At 37.6% G+C, this 20,064-nt stretch overlaps 1 protein-coding gene across 1 annotated transcript in view; it reads right to left on the minus strand.

The window, feature by feature from the left end:
* The window catches only part of calcr (calcitonin receptor), a 70,053-nt gene that overhangs the window by 15,031 nt on the left and 34,958 nt on the right, over nucleotides 1-20,064 (minus strand). Inside the window, exons 3-17 of the mRNA XM_032581575.1 lie at nucleotides 17,801-17,951; nucleotides 16,462-16,569; nucleotides 13,733-13,818; nucleotides 13,489-13,624; nucleotides 13,289-13,399; nucleotides 13,090-13,202; nucleotides 12,191-12,263; nucleotides 11,978-12,088; nucleotides 11,751-11,863; nucleotides 8,027-8,192; nucleotides 7,829-7,939; nucleotides 7,646-7,758; nucleotides 6,515-6,606; nucleotides 4,885-5,011; nucleotides 389-542 (exon numbers count right to left, since the gene is read on the minus strand). Of these exons, the coding sequence (XP_032437466.1) occupies nucleotides 389-542; nucleotides 4,885-5,011; nucleotides 6,515-6,606; nucleotides 7,646-7,758; nucleotides 7,829-7,939; nucleotides 8,027-8,192; nucleotides 11,751-11,863; nucleotides 11,978-12,088; nucleotides 12,191-12,263; nucleotides 13,090-13,202; nucleotides 13,289-13,399; nucleotides 13,489-13,624; nucleotides 13,733-13,818; nucleotides 16,462-16,569; nucleotides 17,801-17,951 (1,765 nt within the window). The remainder of the gene's footprint in view (nucleotides 1-388; nucleotides 543-4,884; nucleotides 5,012-6,514; nucleotides 6,607-7,645; nucleotides 7,759-7,828; nucleotides 7,940-8,026; nucleotides 8,193-11,750; nucleotides 11,864-11,977; nucleotides 12,089-12,190; nucleotides 12,264-13,089; nucleotides 13,203-13,288; nucleotides 13,400-13,488; nucleotides 13,625-13,732; nucleotides 13,819-16,461; nucleotides 16,570-17,800; nucleotides 17,952-20,064) is intronic.

Genomic DNA, 20,064 nt, shown 5'->3' on the forward strand with positions numbered 1-20,064 from the left:
TCAAGTCTACAAAGTAAAATACACTGCAGTTTGTAGTTGCGACAAGACAAAATATGAGAAAGGTCAAAGGGTATGGACACTTTAATAAGGCATTATGCACACTTCTCAGAAAACGTGGCCTAAAGGACTTGAATATTTAAAATGGTGACAATTGTTGGACACACTGGTTCAAAAAAGGGGGGAAAAAACAACTTAAGTCAAATTAACTTATAAAGCTGTTAGCCTGTCCACAATCTGACATTCTGTGTCAAAAACCAGAAACTGCAGTTATAATTCTAAATCCTGTGCGTTTTTATGAAACAGCCTTATGACAGTTTTCTGTCAGCCTTGATGACACAACAATGCACTTTGTACGCACACACACACACACACCCACACGCCAACTCACCCCAGCCCAGTAGGTAGTACCAGTGCAGGTGCTGCTCCTCTGCAAACACAGCTACCACGATGAGTGTGTGCAGGTAAATCCCCTCACAGAGCATCCAGAAATAGTTGCAGCCCAACATGTACATGTGGAAGAAGTGCAGAACCTTGCAGCTAACCTGCAGGGAGGGGATAAAATACAATAATTGATTATTTGTTGTACTTTTGCTTTCACAAATACTCCCACCTACTTTGCATTTTCACATGGTATTTTATTGAGATTTTCCCAGGTAGACCAGCACAAAGAAAAGTTTAATTGTGAAGAAGGAGGAAAATTTTCAATTTTATTTTTTATTTTTGCAGATTTTCGTATTTTGAACCTAAAACACATTTCATTTACTCTGACAAAGTGTGAAGTCTTGGAGAAATTAATATTTTTGCAGATTTGTATAGATGTATTTTGCAGGATCTGTATAAAAAGGATTCAGTTTGAGCACTCCTAACATCATCTCAGCATGACATCAAAAAAAAAAAGAAAAAAGAAATGAACTAATGGGATGTTTCATTGCTTTTGGCAGACAATCATTAGGAGGCATTATGCTTCCCGGGCTGAAAAGACATTTATTCATTTACCCCCTTTGGAGGTGAGTTGAGTTGAAAATGGTGAATTTTGCTCTAAAGTCAGAGGCATCTGTGATTGTGTTTGTTGAACGATACAAAAATAATTGATATAAGTAGCTTATGGAGAACTACGTGGTTATATACTACTTACGAAACCGCTGCTGCAATGCAACAAAAATGACAGCACATCTCATTATGGTTTCTGTTCCTTGATTAAGTCATTACATTAAGAAGTGATGACTTTAATGATATATTATTATCATGTCAATCTCATCAAACCACAGCCTGCTAATGTTATAATTATCGACACACTTGTGGATGTGCTACAAGTCGTAGTTCTTCTATCGACTGTAAAAAAGAGCAAAATGACTGAATGTGCTGAAAATCTTCCTCACTCACTCATTTTCTGAAATCACTTAATCCTGCTCAGGGTTGTGTGGGGACTGGAGCTGATCTCAGCCGAGAGGCGGCGTGCATGCAGGACAGCTTGCCAGCCCATGTCATGGCCGACACACAAAATAAACAACCATGCTCACTGTCACTCACGCCGAAAGGCACATTTGAGTCACCAGGAAATGTAACTTGGTTGTTTTTTTGGGCAAAACGCTGCAGAAAATCTACTATCTTACAAAACTTTTCATCATGGAAAGTCTTCTATAACAAAGCAAAGAGCCCTTGAAAAAGAAATAAACGCAATCATATTTTAGCTAACGCTAGTCGGTGATTTGAGGTCTCAGCAAGCGAGTACTTTTAAGTAGTTTCAAATGAATTGGCATTTTCATTTCATTGACACATTTGACAGAATTTTCATAGCTGACGTAAGTATCTTCCTAAAACTGATGTGGTTTCAAAGTGCATCATTAAACTCAGCATTAAACTCAGAGGTGCCACAAAGCTCTGTCCTAGGCACCCACCATATAAGTGTTTAATTTGTCAAGTTGTCAAGCTAGTTTAGCGTAATACAATTGCTTATTGTACTGTACTTCATTCAATAAAAAAAACTGAATAAGTAAATTCCACTCTTTTCTTTTAAAATGTTTCCCCAAAACAGACAAGGGCTTGACTCATCATCATATCTGCATCATAGTGTTAAAACTCCAAACGTTTTATAGGAGCACTGTATACCAAGGTCTGAAAGGTTCTGGTTGTAAAAGACCCGGCAATAAATTATCTAGCTCTCCTTTGTGTTCAATCTCCTCCCGGGTTCGACAGAAGCTTTGAGGCTGAGATCCTCTACAATGCTTGCAGGCCAAACCAGACTTTGTAGCACCACACCACAGAAAATAGAAAACGCATGTTTTCTTTGTAAGAGCAAATCTTTCCTAGAATCTACTGTTCCTAAATCACAACCTCCAAAAGCAGGCTCATTCATCTCACAGTGGCAGCGATTAATTTCAAAATGTTTCCCAACAGGCGCATTTGACTCCAAGCCGTTGCTACTCCTGATTTCTCTTTCTGCGTGTTTTTCAGAAGCACAGCAGCAGTGACTAATTTCGTTTTTGACATGCAGTGGCAAAACTTGACCACGCTACATGGGAGAGTAACAGATTCAACAAAAACCACTTTTTCACTAATTTCGACAGCGAGGGATTTGAAAAGGGGAGCCACCACATGCAGCACCTATCATTATCAATGTGAGGAAACATTGACGACGAAGTTTGTCAGTGTTTTCTGCTTCTTGGATCCATTTATGAAGCTTATGTGTTGCGGAGATTTGCAGAAGTCGAGCAGCAGCATATTCAGAAAACTACTCAGTTCCAGCTGCAGCCTCTGCAGTCTCCAGTGTTTCTAATTGTTGTTTTGTTTCAGGAGAGAGATGCTTTAGATGGGATTGGGGAGGAACGTGAGCCAAATTCTGCATTCCCATCTCTTTGAGAAGCGCTTTGATCGTCTGAACTACTTTTTTGAACCACTTTAGCTAAATGTTCACATCCACATTGTTGAGGCACGTTTTTCCTCCTTTTTAAAGTCTTAACCAAGGGTTCTAGGACACATCTCATCAGGTTTCATTAACCTGGAGAATATTGATTGTATGCAGTTTTATTTGGGTCAAAACAAAAGCGAAGATGATATAATTCTTTTTTCATATTTGGAGAAAATTCTGCAAAACCTTTTGAGAGGCAGGCGCAGTGGGCATTTGGCTACTGGGGCTTCCGTTGTTTTGATTTCCAAGGACGAACAGAAAATTTATGTTCAACCCTGATAGCGAGACATTCCTACATGACAGATTTATTACCTCTGCCTAAGCAGACCTCGGAGTTCCACACACTTCACATCAGCTTTCAGTGAAGCTGCAAAACTCCAAGAGTAGAAAAGAATGGAATGTAGAAACCTAACGCTCGTTGGTGTGTAGCTGAGGAGAGACTACATTTAACTTGCTAGCTTGGCACAATAAATATATCAATACTGTTATGCGTCATAGGTTTATATTTCATTTCGCCTGGTATAATAATGTTTTACTTCAGGAAAGTGCAAGCGATTTCATTTCAAATGCTGTCCTCTTTCAGTAAGGTATGTAGTAGCTGAACGGACGTCATTCGTAAAAGCATTTTTTAAACATTTAATTTTAGAATATATATATATATATATATATATATATATATATATATATATTTTTTTTTTAATACAGCTATGTAGATTTAAATTTATTCATCTTTCAAACTGATTTTTTTCAGACCAGATGTTTTCACTCACTGTATAAAAACACACATTTTTTCCACACTAACTTAGATGAAATTTGACTGAACTTTTCCTGTTTTAGGTCAGAACTGGTCAGTTTGTAGACTGTCTTGCTCTGACCACAATTTGTTCATGGGATTGAGATCTGGCCTTTGCGATGACTCCTACAAAACATTGACTTTCTTGTCTCTGAGCCACTTTATAACTAAACCTATGGTCAATGTTGGCCCAGAACATGTGAAAGAATAGATTTTTTTTTTTTTTTATCAAGGGTGAGCTAAATGTTTTCTACGTTTACCTAAGTTTTATTCTTGGTCTAGGTAGCTTATGTTTCTCTGCTGTCAAGTCTTGACAATAAACTTTCCTGGTCTTAGCTCATTACGAGTAAAGTATCATTGCTTGTTCGTTGTTTTACAACAATCCCCATGTCATGCAAGCTTTTTTTTATGTGGTCAAAGTCCTATCTGGTCCATGTGTTGAGATGTTGCTTTAATATTTCCATATACTTATAATTCCATCTATTCTGTAATGTGCACCAGTCCCTCTTGCTGCAAATCAGACACACAAGATGATGCTAAGCAAGTAAACTCTATAAATGTCTGTGTTCCAATAATGCATCATGTTAAAATGACAGACACCTAGCATTATGGCTACCAACGATAGCACTCAGAAGAACAGCCAGTCACCTGGTTTATTAAATAAGTACATTTTTGGAAATAAATCTGTACATCTCTTCAAGGAAAACATGATTAACACTCATTTTAATTAGCTTGACAAATATCTGATGTCTTATTAAAATATGTTTTAATTAAAATGCAGCATTACACACAAGTGTATTTTCTGTCTGACCACGTGTAAAATTTTTGGCTCATTAAGGGAGGCAATATGGCTGTAATTATGTATTGGTTGTCCATTTTCAGTCATATTCAACAAATATTATTTAAAAGTTATTCTAATTCAGAGACAATTTACTAAGTAAAAAGCATTATAAAGACAAACTACACACACACACACACGCACACGCACGTGTGTCAAGCCTTTATTTCTGTTAGGTATTAAAAAATAAAACAAAAGACAGATATGTGGGCTTAATGAAAATAAACTTATTCTCAAAAGATACTTTTGATTTGAGAAATGAATCTCATTTTAATTGATTGAATATGACAGGATATGGGAATGTTTGATAGCACAACAAGTAGATTCTGATTTAAGGCGACTCACCGGGTTGCTGGCCACCACTTTGGGATTGTTGACCACAGTGACAAGGTAGATGATGGTGAGGGCAGAGTTCAGCACATAGGAGCAGAACAGGTTCTTGTGGAGGGTGATTCTTTGACAGCTCAAACTCCTGTGAGATGCAATAAAATGTTGGACATCAATATGCAGACCTACCTGAAGTTGCTATTGTGATGAAAAAAACACATACACACACACACATCAATATCAAACAGGATGACAGGTTTTACTTAATTAGAAAACACATGTATTGCTTTAATTGAAAAATATATTGAACTGTGTCATGTAAGTTTTCAGCTGTGAATAGAAGTAACTGAAGTGAAGCTACTTTTTATTTTTTTACGCTTCTCTCCAGACTGTCACCTGTCCTGAAGTGTTTGGATCACATTCCCAACTAAGCTGTTGTCTCTACAGTCAACCTGATTACTTTTATCTGAGAAATCTGGCAGCCATGACTTAAGAGTTGTAAATAAGTGAGCAGTGTAGTGACACACCATCAGATACCACATCGAAGACTAAACATCTGGATCTTATAATAAGAGATGAAGACTTCTGGATTTGAAGGGCTTTGGCAAAAATACGTACAGTCTTGTGTTAAAAGAAAAGTTGTCTTTAAGGATTTTGATATTTGTTGGTGACTTTTTGAGTTTTGGAATTAAGCACCTACCATAAATTAGGTTTACTGATTTATGCTACGCATGAACTGTTGGAGCTAATCATCTTATGTGAGACACCTCATCATTGCAAAAAAAGTAATAATTTTATAGTAAAAAACTTAAGATTTTCTTTTGCTCTACTTTTCTCCAGTTTGTATATTCTACATTTACATTAATTCAGATAATTCCCTATTAAAATAAAGTGCAGGCAAAAATGGCCCTGCACCTACTTTCTGTAACTTTTTGTATCTCTTCCAGAAACCTGGTTTGTTATTCTGAACTATAACGAATATGGGTTTAGGCAGAATCTAAATTAATTGCGGGACGTTTCCCCTTTGGGGGAAAAAAAAAAAAGCAGTTCATCTCTGTGAACATTTGTAATGAGGAATGCACTCAGGTGCATATGTTTCAAATAAGAGGCAATCCACCAATGCATTCAGCAGACATCCTGACTCCTTTACAGCAGCAGATTTATACACGAACATTAATTAAATGTACTGCATGAGGAAATCAACCAATTCCAGGCTGATGATCCCATTTTAATTTTAAGCAGCAGCAGCAGTGCTAACACCCTATACAAATCTAAAGCATTTACATAATACAAAATGTTTCACTGAATAAAAAAACAAAAAAGATGCTACTGAAACAGTTATCTTAATCATAATCAAAAACGAGCAACACTGCAAAACATTCTGCGTATGGCTCTGCGGTGAGCATTTAAATTCCCATTACTCTGCTGCTTTGGTCAGAAGCTCAGAGATGATTATGCTGACTACAGAAACCAGAATATTCCTCTTGCTGACAAAGTAACAACACCACCTGTGTAGCCCTTGTGTGTCTGTCGGATCCACTTTTGATGATGAAAATGATTGACCTTTAGGGGGCAGAACTATGGGTAATTAAACCTAATTGATTCATATATGCAGGATGGGAACACAATATTGAATTGAATCAATTACCTGAAGTAGAAGAAGATGGCCAGAGAGATAAGCAGGGAGGCTATGGATAAAGCATGGCCCACAATAGCCATGTAAAACAGGATGTAAGCCGACTGTAAGGACAAAACACAGGCATTATGTTAGATAAGACAAAGGCTGGAGATAAAAATGAAGTAATAATCACTTTATAATGCTGCATCCTTCATTGGAAAGCTGCACTGTAACATTTGCTTTTGATCAATTTTACAGAATTGCCAGTTTACTCCCTCATAATGATTAAAAAGCCTAAATAAGTTAAACCGATTCTTTACTGCCTGTTTTTCCATGTCTCCTGATGTCCTGATTATCTGGCTCACCTTAATGTGTTTCAGCTGCACCGACTTGCCTCCTGTGTACAATCATCTGTAACTTATGTTGTCCTACTTATTCTGTAACCATTTTCAAACCTGTTTTCTGGCCAACAATTAGTGAAATTAACTTTTTTTCCTCAATCATTAAAGGCTGATTTTATATCTTTTATTTAAAATGTATAAGAATCCTGTGCCGGTTTGAGCTTAGTCTCCAAATGTGCATGTTTGGAAAAAAAACCCCACTAAACCTATTGTTATGGACAACACAGCTGGAAATGTACAGTACGTGACATCTCTGTCCAGTTTTATAAGAGATGTGCTGTTTATAGTCTGACACTGCAGCCAGGTGCTGCTCCTGATAAAAAAAAACATTTAAAAAAAGAAAAAGAAAGACTTGGCTTCTAGCCGGGAGCTTCTGTCTTTACAACCCAAGGGACAGAAAGCTGTGAAAAATTTGATTGCTTTGTTCCAATAAATATAAAGTTTGCTTGACTGGATAAACAAAACCTGCCGCAACTAACTGTCCTGTCTATGAGATAAGGAGACAGCTGAACGCAAACAGGTAATCAGGAGCATTTAACCAATTTGTATTTTAATCTTTGTTCTCCAATAAACATTGCTGTAATAGTGTAATGTCAGTTTAACTCAGCAATGCATCTTAGCAACTATGTATGCCATAAAAATGTTATTTCTTCCCACCTACCCACACTCAAAATTACCAGAGGCTTCAGAGCACAAAAAAATGAATTCCCACTGCTGCCTCCATGCAGTAGATTTAAAATAGTGAGATCTCATAAATCACCTTTAGTTTTGCCTTAGTGTTTTCATTGCAGAGTGTGTAGTTTGACCATGTCCTGTTGGTATCCGGGTGGCGAAACCATTGCCCGTCCTCCCCACAATACTTTGTTGCCTTCTCTGAAAGCAAATAAATCAATTTGATCAAATCGGCAGATCTTTAAAAACAGACTCCTGTCTCGGGCCGTACCTGTGGGGTCGAAGTCATCAAAATAGTTGGGGCAGTTTTGGAATGTGTAAGTTCCAGCTGGAGTATCTTCCCAGCACAGCCAGCCGTCCCAGTTCCGACTGCAGTACAAACCTGTTGCAACGACCGAACAATAACTCTCAGATTCACAGAAGAACCAGAAAAAAAGACTCAACTGCATTTCAGTGGCTGTTCCCCTACCTGATTTGTTGTAAGGTGGATCTCTGTTAATTTTCTCAAAACATTTGTACTGGTTGTCAAGGATTTTTCTCCGCACAATTTCCCGATTCTTTTGTTGGACCTCTGGACTCTCTGTGGCTTCACTGATGAGATCCACCTCAGTGTTTCGGGAGAACTGTGCAGTTGCCTAAATTTGAGTAAAGTTTACATCATTAACATATCACAAGGAAAGCTAGATGATATGTCAACCGAATTAAACAACAAAGTATGTAAAGTTAAAAGAATACAATTTCATTGTGCAAATTATTTCCCAAAATGATACTATAGTAAAAGAAGTAGTAGGTAGTTACAATTGTGCAGGCATACCAAGGTTTTGGTACGTAACTTGTAACCAATGGCAGCTTTTAAAAAGGGTAATATGGCTCACTGCCCACTGCTTCTCCAAATAGTGAAATAAAAAAAATACATAAAGTTCTGATGGTTGCTCGCCAAATTAATGTTCTTTTTCTTATTTAACTGGGAGTCCAGTCAACAGAGATTTGGATGTTTTTGTTGCATTTTACAAACACTAAGAAAATCTGAAAGGAGTTAATGATAACATGAGTTTGCCTCTAAATGAAAGGACTATTCTCCAGTTTGTTTGTTTGTTAGGAAATCTTGAAGGTGTGATAATCTATAGCTCTAAATCTAATCTGATAGGCCTGAACAAGTCACACTTGAGCCGCATTGTTCTAAACTGAACAAATGCAGTTTGAGTGATGTAAAAAAAACAACTAAATATAACAATATTTAGACTTGTCAAGCTTCACAATCCAATCCAAATCTGCTACAGGTTAAGCTGAGTGTCCTGATCGAAATAATTATTTAGAAAATCTTCCTTCTGTGGCAGAACCAAATTTATGTGACTCTGTATGAATTCAGTTGAATATAATTATCATAGAATTGTGAGTGAAAATGCCTAGTTAGAAAGCTGTCTAATTTAAACAGATCTACATGCCTCAAATCCTCAGTTCACGCTGGTTTTGCCCTGAAACGTCTTATTGAGGAGTGCACTCAGATCTGTGTCACTTTGATGCTTCTTTCAAGAGGCGTTTCTTTGGCAACAAAAGCTGCTCCACTTCCTAACTTCGGATTCTCATTTAGCACGCAAACAAGACATTCAATGGTGAGAAAAGGAAAGGCAAAAATCAGCAGAGGGTTTTTGTTTTTTCTTTTCACCCATATGCTTGGTCACAGGAAAACTGTTGGTGAAATGCGATTTCGAAATGAATCTTCCCCTTTTAAATCTGTCCCTCCTAACTAAGAAGTCTAGGCTTCATCAAATGATGCTCCTTTCTAAAAATGTGACATAAGACTGCTTGGATGCATTGCAAGACCTTTTTACATCAATAATAAATGGAACGAGTGGAAATGGATGATTCTATGAACACATTAGTTATCGAGAGCTCAGTGGTGGCCATGCATGACAAATTGGGAGATACTTTATAGTTTATGCAAGTCAGAACAAGTAAAGTAGCAGGCTCACACAATTCCACTGACTCCCTTCGAGACACAGATTGGCCATAAAGAGGAATTAAATGTATGAAAATGAAATGAAAAAACTGGGACAGTTACAGTTTACATATTTATTCATATTTAAGCAACAATAATCAAGTGTAACAGCAAGAGCTTGTTAATCCACAGTTGTTTTCTTAATAGTTAATTGTAGTGGTAATAGTAGTAGAAACAGAGCAGAGCAGTAATAGATATGGAGGTGGTGGTTAAGGATGTAGTGTGTTTGTGAGGTGAGTGAAGTCTGCTATCATGATCTCATCTCTGGTTCTGCAAGGCCTCCTCTGTCTGAAGAGCCATCAGTCATGGTGATCAGGTCTGGATAAAATAGGAGCAGAAAGGATTACAGGCAAAACTGAAAGTGCGCAGGTAATAGTAAAATAAAACATTTAACATACAAGAAATTAGATGCATCTTTTTTTAACTTTTTATTTAATCTTCAGCTTGTTTTGTCTAGTCATCCAAACAACTTCCCCTTTTCCCTCCTTCCATAAATCTACTTTCCTTCTCACTTCAACTCTTCTATCAGTTTTCCCATTTTCTTCTGCTCTCATTCATCATTTCTTCTCAGTCTTTCTATTTTCCACCTGTCTCCTCTTTTATCAGTCACTATTTTACTACAGACATAATGTCATAATATCCCCAAACATTAGAATGTGTGACATAAACAATAAGTTTAGTTAAATAAAGGGAATTCGATTATTTTTTTTTTACTTTTGAATTTGGTTATTTTTAGATGAGAAACTGGGATCGCCCTAATACAATATAAATATTAACACAGTTTCCTCAGCTGATGAAACGCCAAAAATCCTGTAAAATAACTATTTTCATTTGGAGGCAGAAGCTGATGACAGACAGAAATGATCTCACAGTCCATGCAGTTCTTATTTCAGGTTCCCTGTGACTGATTCGTTCAGTTTTGTGAGGAACCTACATTTGTCCAAACTCATGCCTAACTTTGAAAATATAAAGAACACCAGCAAATTCCAAAAACATTTTGCTTTATTTTAGTCATCCTGTTAGGAAATCTCCTTCACTCGCTGACTCATGCTGATCTCTGTGCTCATCTCGCTTTTTGTTGTTCTGTTTGTTAATAAAAAACTTGATTTTGTTTGTTGGTTAGTTTTTGTTTTTTTTTACTTTGAACTAAAGCTTAATGATGGCAAGGATCGGCCCAGCCCAAATAAAATAAGTCGATTCACACGTACCAGATGACAGAATAGCTGAGCTCCCAGTCGGTGGTCCTCTTCTACCTTTGTTGTCTTCTTTTTAAAAGGCATCCCACTCTGCTCTTCTTTTTACTCTACTATGATAACAGCAGCGCAAGCAGCTACCGTAACAGTTGTTGTTGCGGCGCAGCATGCTCACTCGAGATTTCTACCCCCAGTTACCATGGTAACAGTCGACACACGACCTGCTACAATAAAGGACAATCCGGGGACGACTTTAGCCGAGGACAGGTCCCTGGACTGTCCCTGGAAATCAGGGACCAAACCAAGTATTGACAATGTTCAAAGCATAGTAGTTTCTGACCAAATATCAGTCAGAATATTATCAAAACAGAGAAAAGCTAGCTAGGATAGCTTTAGCCTGTCACCACTGCTAGCATCTCCCTATGCAAACATTCTCACATTTATTAAAGCTTTACAGAAGTCATGCAGTGAATCTGATAATCCTTTAGAAATAAATGGTAAAATACAAGCACCTAAGGCGAGGTGGTTTTACAACAACATAGCAGTTTTTTAACATCATTTTTTAACTATCACAACACCATTTAAGGCCAGGTAACATTGACAAGATGCAGTGCAGGTTTTATGCTTACATCTGAAGACGCTTTATTTTGTAGCAAAATGCCTAGCTAGCAGACTTTTTAAAAGCTATACAAAATTATTAAGTTAATTCCAAATACCTTGGGTAATAGTTTTCCTTTTAACTAGTCAAACTTTATACATTAACTATCTGATCAGATGTTTCTTTAGGTGAGAATAACTTGTAAAGTCTAGCATTCTGAACATTTAAAGCTCAATGAATAATAAAAATGGGATAAAAGTAGGTGCAATAACGGCAATGTCTCTGGGTAACGTTTACCTGCATTGTTTTGATGATACATGCTTTGGTGGCGGTTCAGTTTATTTATTTTTACTTGATCTTGTCTGTGAGGAAAGTCACTTTAATATTAAAAAGAGGAAATTACCCTCAATATCTCCGGGTTGTCATCAACACACAGTGTATAATTAGTCCAAGTTGTGCTGCTCGCTGGATGGCGAAACCACTGCCCATCTTCTGCGCAGTACTTTGTAGCCATTGCTAGGAAATAGGATACACTTTATTATTATGCAGAACACTTATGTGGTTTCTAGCTTTAGAATACATGAGCAGATATGAGCAGATTAGTAGGAGAGTGAAATTGATTTCTTTTACCTGTGGGGTTGAGGTCAGAAAAATAATCAGGGCAGCTCTGAGAGGCAAGGGTACCTGCCGGTGTATCGTCCCAGCACAGCCAGCCGTCCCAGTTACGACTGCAGTATGGCACTTGAACAAACCCACAACAGCATTAAATAGCTGTTTCGAAGGGACACCCGTTGATATTGTCAAACGTGAAGCTTTACCCATAAAGACCACATTAAAATGTACCTGTTTTGTTGAGTGCTGGGTCTTGTTTAATTTTTTGCAGACATTTCTGTTCATTTTCTTCTACTTTGAGTTTCTGTGGAGAAAATACAGACTTAAATAAATAAAGACTGACTTACTTTGTGTACGAATAAGGCTGACTTTCACTAAAATATCTTGTGCGATAAATTCAAGAGATGCACTGTGACATCATCCATTGATAAAAATCAGCCTGTTTCCAGTTTAGCTGACGACCAGGCGGTTGGAGACTCTAAGAGAGTACATTTCTCTGACCAGTGAATGTAAAAAGACTTCAGGTTAATTATTTGTAGAATCAGTGAGGCGTTTATAAGAGCTTATCTAAAAGGAAATATTTTCAGCTACGTGTTGAGATAGTTCTAAAATTCACTGAAGAAAGCAAAGGAAAGCCAGGCTCACAGCAGATAACAGGAAGGTACAAAGTTGCAGGTTTCTTGTTTGAGCTGTCCAACATATGTCTGCAATTCAAAATTATGGATTTAGAAACATTTGAAGCTTTTTGGAAATGCAATGCTTACAGAAAAGATGTATAATCTGTAGGCATACACAGTGCTTATTTGTAATGGTAACCATAAATCTAGCATCTTATTATTTTCCTTAATAAGATGCTAGAGGAAGCTAATTTTAAATGGTCAACCCTATAATTATTGTTTTTATTTTAAAAATGAATTTATAGGGAATGCTGAACTATAACTGGTATTGATGTTGCCCCTGCTGTTTGCACAGGAAACAAATAATGATTGTTCATGACAAGAAGGTTGAAAAAAACTCATTTTGAACAATTTTTTCACGTCCATCTCTTAAAGAAAAATCAAAAGCACAACCAAAAATGAAAACTGGCCACAAAATCAGTGATCAGTGCATCTCTTATAAATAGACATTACCGCTGGCCTCTTGTCATCGGTTGTCACACAGAGTGTGTAATTGGTCCAAATTTTATTGCTCGCTGGATGACGAAACCACTCTCCATCTGCTCCACAGTACTTTTTTGCCTGTTCTGTAAAGCAGGTGTAATTAATTAATTAATTAATTCATAATTTTTTTTAACGTAAAAAATAAAACCTCTTGAGTGTTGCTTCTCACCTGTGCGGTCAAAGTTTACGAAGTAATCAGGACAGTTCTGGGATGCGTAGCTTCCTGCTGGAGTATCGTCCCAGCACAGCCAGCCATCCCAGTTCCTACTGCAGTGCAAGCCTGCCACACCACATCACAAACATAATGAAAGCATATTTAAACCTCTTGTAGATGTAGGATTAAAAAATAATAATAAACCGTGTCAGTACCTGATTTATTATAAGGTGGCGCGTTCTTCATTTTCTCTAGGCATTTGTTTTCGTTTTCAAGAATAATTTTTTCTGTTCTGACCCACATGGCTTCTGTGGTTGGCTCTCCTGCCGCATCCTTTAAAAAACTAATTTCCTTTTGGAAGCAAAAAAAAATAAAAAATGACAAGCAGCTGCTTTGTTTACATGAAAAGTTGCACAAGCTGTCTCATCTTTCTATTGCTTCTATCCAATAAACAGTTACCTCTATTTTGCTCTTTAAAGGTGGTCCACAAGCAGAACCTGTTTGGACCCAGTTGCCTGATTTGTCACAATATTTGGTCATTTTTTCTGCAGAGAAGTAGAAAAGAAGTGGCACACAGTGTAATCAACCAGTAACTTTCCCAATTGATTTATTTTTCTTTTCTATTTCAGTGAGAGATTTAGTAGAGAGTGTATGCTTTGGATGCCTCGCTCTGTTATTTTTCATCAGTAGCATATTGGCATAATCCTGACACGGCGAATCTTGCCAGTACTAGAAAAACTATGATTAATTCACCTTGGCACGCAGCATCAAACAGAATGTTTTCCACCTTTGGAGTAATTTTTTGGCAAATTCTCAAATGTCAAATTTAAATTAAAAAAAAGAAAAAGAAAAAAGACATGTACAAGAGATCCGTGATGAGGCTGCAAGAATGAGATCACATTATTCCTGACAGAGGCAGAAACAACAGCTTAGTCCTAGGTGACAGCTCATCAACTGCTCGCGAAATAAAATCCCCTCCCGGCAATATATCGGGAGTACAAGCTTCCCAATGGTCCATATGGGGACTCTTAGAGTCACAGATATTTCTAGTAGGATCCCTCATGAGCCAACTCGTACAAAAACAACCAGTCGGCTCCCTCATTCATATTCTCTCTCCCCATCCATCTCTCCGGCTCCAGTTTTCCTGCCTTTTTTCCTCTCCTGTTTTTTCCCCTCCACCTACTCCTCATTCATCTCTCTGTCCTCTACCTCACCTCCCCTCTCTTTGTCATGTTGCATCTCCTAAATCATGACATGACCCGACTCTGGATCTCTTCAGCTAGACATTACTGAGCCTCGAATTATCCACAATGTAAAAATTTCACATTCTGTGAAAACCAGCAGTCCTGCAAATCAAGCATTAACCTTTCTTACATAATCGAAGTCCACAGTCTATTTCGGCTCAAATAAATGCCCGCATTTATCCACCCTGACTGATCTGATAATGATTTACCTTTTATCTGATGTGCACATCTCTTGTACCGGCTGTCATTTAAATGGTGTGTTGGGAAAAGGAAACACAAAGAAGCATTTGTTACGTTTTTATGCTTGAACTCAGCTAGAACTTCTGCGAGAAGCAGCCGACCTGTCTCGTGTGATAATAATCCAAAACATATGGTCAAATCAACACAGAGATGATTCACTAGCCATAAAATAATTGTCATTACAGATCTAAATCATATAGAAAACCCCATAGACTGAGTTGAAAGAGAATGGAGGATTTTTTGAAAGATTTAAAAAGGAATGGTTAAACAACATTGTATGCTTTCAAATTGGTAAATGTTGAAATTTGCACAAAAAAAGTCAAATTTGCAAAAAGTTATTAACAGCAATGTTTTCAATTAATGATTAAATCTTTTCAAATTAATATTTTCAGTTTGAGATTGTACTCCTGCAGTCTATTACTTCAAGGTTTTTTCCAACTCTTGAACAAGGACGCCAATAATTGTGAAAATGTTTTTAACGTAGGCACAGGCTATGACCACAAGATATGAATGTTTTCAATTATATGACTGTGCCTCCTACCAAGCCTTAATAAATTATTCAACCACTTCTTATGTCTTAAATATCAGCTAAAACAAGAAAAAAAAAGGCTGAACACTGAAATCAAACTAAGGTTATCCAAAAATATGTCTTTCCAGGGTGTATAAACAAGCAGGGTATATTGACACTATAGAGCAATTTATTCTACTACCACCAACCAGAGAAAAGGCTGTATTTATTTCATTTTTGCTTTTGGTGAGAACTGACTGGACAGGTTTGTTCAGAAATTTAGGAGACGATTTGCAAACAAAGGCTGCACAAAGTTCACTCAGAAATAAAACTGTAAATTGTAGCTCTTAATCCTTTGCATGCAAGTACATAAGAGAGGTGATGTTAAGTATCATCTCTCACGTCGTTGAGCTCCACTGACTATCCCTAGTCGCTGCTATCAAAGTCAAGTCACTGTCAGCCAGCAAAGTGCTCAATAAAATAGCTGCCATCTACTTGAACGCTCTCGCAAAGGGATTGTCCGTTAGCACCTGTAAGATACACTATAAGACATTTTACAATAAAACAACTCTTCAGAAAACACCTGCTACTCTAGCACCAACCCGGTGCCCCCGTCTGCTAAATGCACAAACATCCCTGAAACTTATGGAAAGGTCAATTCATTAATATTGTTTTTTACTCAAGGGCATGGTGAGTCACTAAACAAATTACATGTTGCTGCAGCTGCTTTTATGATCGATACAGAGCAGGTAACTTTATTGAATAAACTTCCAAGATGACCCAAAACCAGACAACTGAAAAATCCCTGCTGGTGTAAGAGGAAGGGGTTTGAAAGCCCTAAGCAGAAGCATTTTTATCTTAGAATTTGACATGTTAGAATGTAACACGAGATTAATGAATCTAACATCATGGAATGTGAAAGTAAGTAGCTGTAAAATGAGACCTGATAGAATTAGCATTATGAGAAAACAGGACATTGAAAGAAGTTAAGGAGCTATGCTCGAATTATAAACTCTAAATCTGACTTAAATCAGAAAACATCAGGGTTTCAAGAGTAGATGAAGTGCTGGAGGATTTCATCGTTATGGACACGCACACGCACACACTGCATTGGTGTGTAAAAATACATATATAGTTCAACAGGGACCAGTTTCCAGCTGGTTGCTCTACTCTAGTGAGAAAAGCAGAAAACTTACCGGTTGGACCGAGGTCAGGGCGATCTGGACACTGTAGAGTTACCGATTCCCCAGCCGGTGTCTCATTCCAGCACAAAAACCCATCCCACATTGGAGCGCAGAACAGACCTTAAGAGCCAAATAAGTATAATTATAAACACATACACTGCCTGAGTTTTTCCCCAAAGTATGATACAATCCACAGAACCTTTCCAACCTAAAAGGACTCAGATCATTTGTGCTTAACCACTGCCATCACCACCAACCTTCTTTAAAAAATGTTATGCTCTCACCTTTGCAAAAGTATTTCAATTCAAACTTTTTTTTTTCATCAAAACCAAAAACGTCTGTGTATTTTCTTGGATTTTATGCAAGTGGTAATGCTCAGCTGTGAAACAGAAGGAAAATGGGTTTGTCAAAGAACATCAGTAACATCGTGAAGATCAGCATCATCAAGTAGGATGTGGCTGTAAAACAATATCCCAAAGCGTAGGACATCTAGAAACGTGCTGTTCAAGCCAGCATTTGAAAATGGAAAAAGTGTGGCACAAAAACCCTGACAAGTCTAAACACCAAAACTCAAAGTCAGAATCTAAGGTTACATTTGCATGAGACCACTGCCTGAAAACTGCTGGTATTTTTGGGTGTTGATGGGGGAGGGAAGTTCCACATTTAGACGGCACCTCCAAGACACCTTGAGTGAGCTGTAGTTGTTCTGCCAGGCCACTATATGGCACTGTAATTTTTTTCATGTTGTCAAATGTACATGCGCTTTTGACCCTTAGCTTCTACCTGATTGTAAATAGCAACCCATCTCTGTCACCTATGAACAAACTGCTCATGTAACACATATTCTTTATCAGAAATTGTGCTAAGCTGAACAGGTTAAGTAGCACAACACAGCCCAATGCTATCCACCACTGTTTTTGTTATCTGCAGAGTAACACCCCCGGGGGTTTGTTACAGAAACGTTTCACTCTGAGACCTGGTTTGAAAAGATGCCGGTGTGAGCTACTCAGGTCGCTGGTGTTGTGCAAATGAATGGCTGGATCGCAACAAAAACGTTACGGTTTATCTTAAGAATGATTCAGTGTACGCATGCGGGACCTAAATCCGATTCTGAATCTGTGGCAAGACTTGAAAATTGTGTTCACAGACATGCTAGTCAATCTTATTAAGCTTAAGGAATTATGCAGGGAAGAACATTTAAAAAAAACGCAGTTTGAGCTGTTCAAAGCCGGTTGGTGAAATTCTAGTAGTTTGTGACAAAATCTGAATAAAAATTCAAGGGGTATGAATGCATTTGCAAACCACCATTTATCTGTCACAGTCTCTGAGTGGTTTGATGTTTGCCTCTCACCAGTTCTGTTTTCTTGGGCATCTCTTTTGGACGGCTCGACACATCTGTGTTGACCTTGGCTCAGCGCCTTCTCACTCTGTCCCATCTCGGTGCTCAGTCCAGGACTGAGTGATGTGTCTGCGATTGTTCCAGCGTCTGCTGCCTCCCTGAGCTGTAGGAGAAAAAGAAATCAGATATGTTCTCATTTACATTCCCTCCACAGCCAGGAACACAATAAAGTGTAAAAATCATCTTCAGCAGCAGCGAGGTCTTCAAATGTTTCACTTTGCAGAAAAACAAGCTTGAATAAAGATGCACGTCTTTACCAATGATGGCATTTTAAATGGAGGAAGGCATCTGGAAAGTTCCTTGAAAGCTGTTCCGATCACAATTTCTCTGGTTTAAAATTCTGGTCTCTCTCCAAGTGTGTGACTCATTAAAATGTGTTTCGGATCACACAAAAGAAGTTAAGCAGCTGATTTTTTTTCTCTCCAAATGAATCATATCTTTGCCCTATTGTTTGTATTTGGAGGTAGATGTAAAATGAAAGGGTGCTGTATGAAATGCTGATTCGATCGTGCTGCTCGTTGAAGGATAAAGAACTTATATTGGTGTGACTTATCTTAATCTCACTTTTCTGGGGGCGAAATCTAAGCCTCTCCGAGAGCCAGGCTTATGCATTTGCATTTCATGAATTATTTGACAAATTTAAATACTTTGCCACTATCATGTCCAGCTTTTATCGCAACTGAGGAGCTTCTTTAACCCAACTCTTTTCAAAGGAGCCAAGTGACGTCCTTACCTCTCTTGATACAAAAAAAGCTCGCAAAAGACAAAAAAAAGGGTAAAAGTACCATCAAAAACAGGATGTCCCATGTAGCAGTTTAGCAGCCGTACATATGATGTCACTCCAAGCATTGAAGTAAATGACGTCATACATACGACCACCAGGCCACCACCAATATCTCAGAAAAAAAAAATAAAAATCTTCTTTCTCTTTTAAAAAAAACTCATGTCAGGCATTTCTTCCTTCATTACAGCATCTTATTCCTCCTGAATTAAATAAAAACAGCATTTAAAACAACGTAAAATGACAATCCACAGTAACATTTACATTCGATCAGAAGTGAAGCACCTGGAATGTTCCAATGTTGCGTCTGATGTTGAAACACGTTGTTAATTAAAACAGTGAGATTAAATTTATAGAGAGAGAGATAGGTGCATTTAAAAAGCAATTAAACAAAATTTAAATAATAACTGAAAAGCAATGTATTTCCATTGTTAAGTTTGAAAAGAAAGTTCATAGAGTTACATATTATTTATTGTTTCTTCCTGTTAGTTTTGATGATTATTAATTTATCAGCAAGAATGTCAATATCTCATAATTGCTTTCCAACAGCTTGAACACTGAAACACTGCCTCTAGCTGCAATCCAGACCCAATAAATCTGCTCCAAATCCTTAAATGGGTTTTCCTTTAAAGTTCTCCCGGCCAGGGTTATTTCTTCCACTCAACTTTCTATTAATCTGCTTGGATAACGCACTCTGTGAACAGGTTTATCTTTATTATTGACCTTTTGTGGCTAATCCTCCCTGTGGAGGGCGTGAGTGTCTGCCAGCTGAACATCTGTGAATTCAGCAGTCTTCCCTATTAATGGTTAAGCCGTAACACAACACGTAATTTCTAGTACAAAGCTGTTGTTCTTTTTTTTTTTTAATTTCTGAGAAACTAAACTTTGGGTTTTCACTTGCTGCCAGCTGTAATTGTTAAAACAACAGCTTCGATTTCTTATTGCGTAACCTGCATCAGGACATCCATGACGTTTGTTTGCACTACTTCCATCAAGTTCCATTTTTAATGACAAAGCACAGCAAAGTCGTCCCTACATGATTTGTAGTTCTGCAGTGTGTCATGCTGGGATGTTTTACTGATGATTAGAAAAGAGTCCATTAAGCTAATTAATGCCATTTCTCAAAGAGAACATGTTATGACTCAGCCCCATAGCGGCGGTGAAGGTTGAGCTGATAGATCTGAAGATTTATTCAAGAAAAAAGCCTTGAGCTAAATGAAGACACGACTTATCTATTTACATTGCAACAAAAAAATTATATATCAAGAATAACATATACCTTTCTCAGTAATCACTGGAAACATCTTTATTTGTATGGCAGCAATCAAACCATTTGTTATCATTTTGACAATGCGTTCCAAAGCTTGCAGGCCTTCTTACCATCAATGACATTTTTACCTCCCTCCACAGATTCTCTATCAGACTCCAACTATCG

Source organism: Xiphophorus hellerii, chromosome 13 (genome assembly GCF_003331165.1).
Source record: "Xiphophorus hellerii strain 12219 chromosome 13, Xiphophorus_hellerii-4.1, whole genome shotgun sequence".
In the NCBI taxonomy this organism is placed as follows: domain Eukaryota; kingdom Metazoa; phylum Chordata; class Actinopteri; order Cyprinodontiformes; family Poeciliidae; genus Xiphophorus; species Xiphophorus hellerii.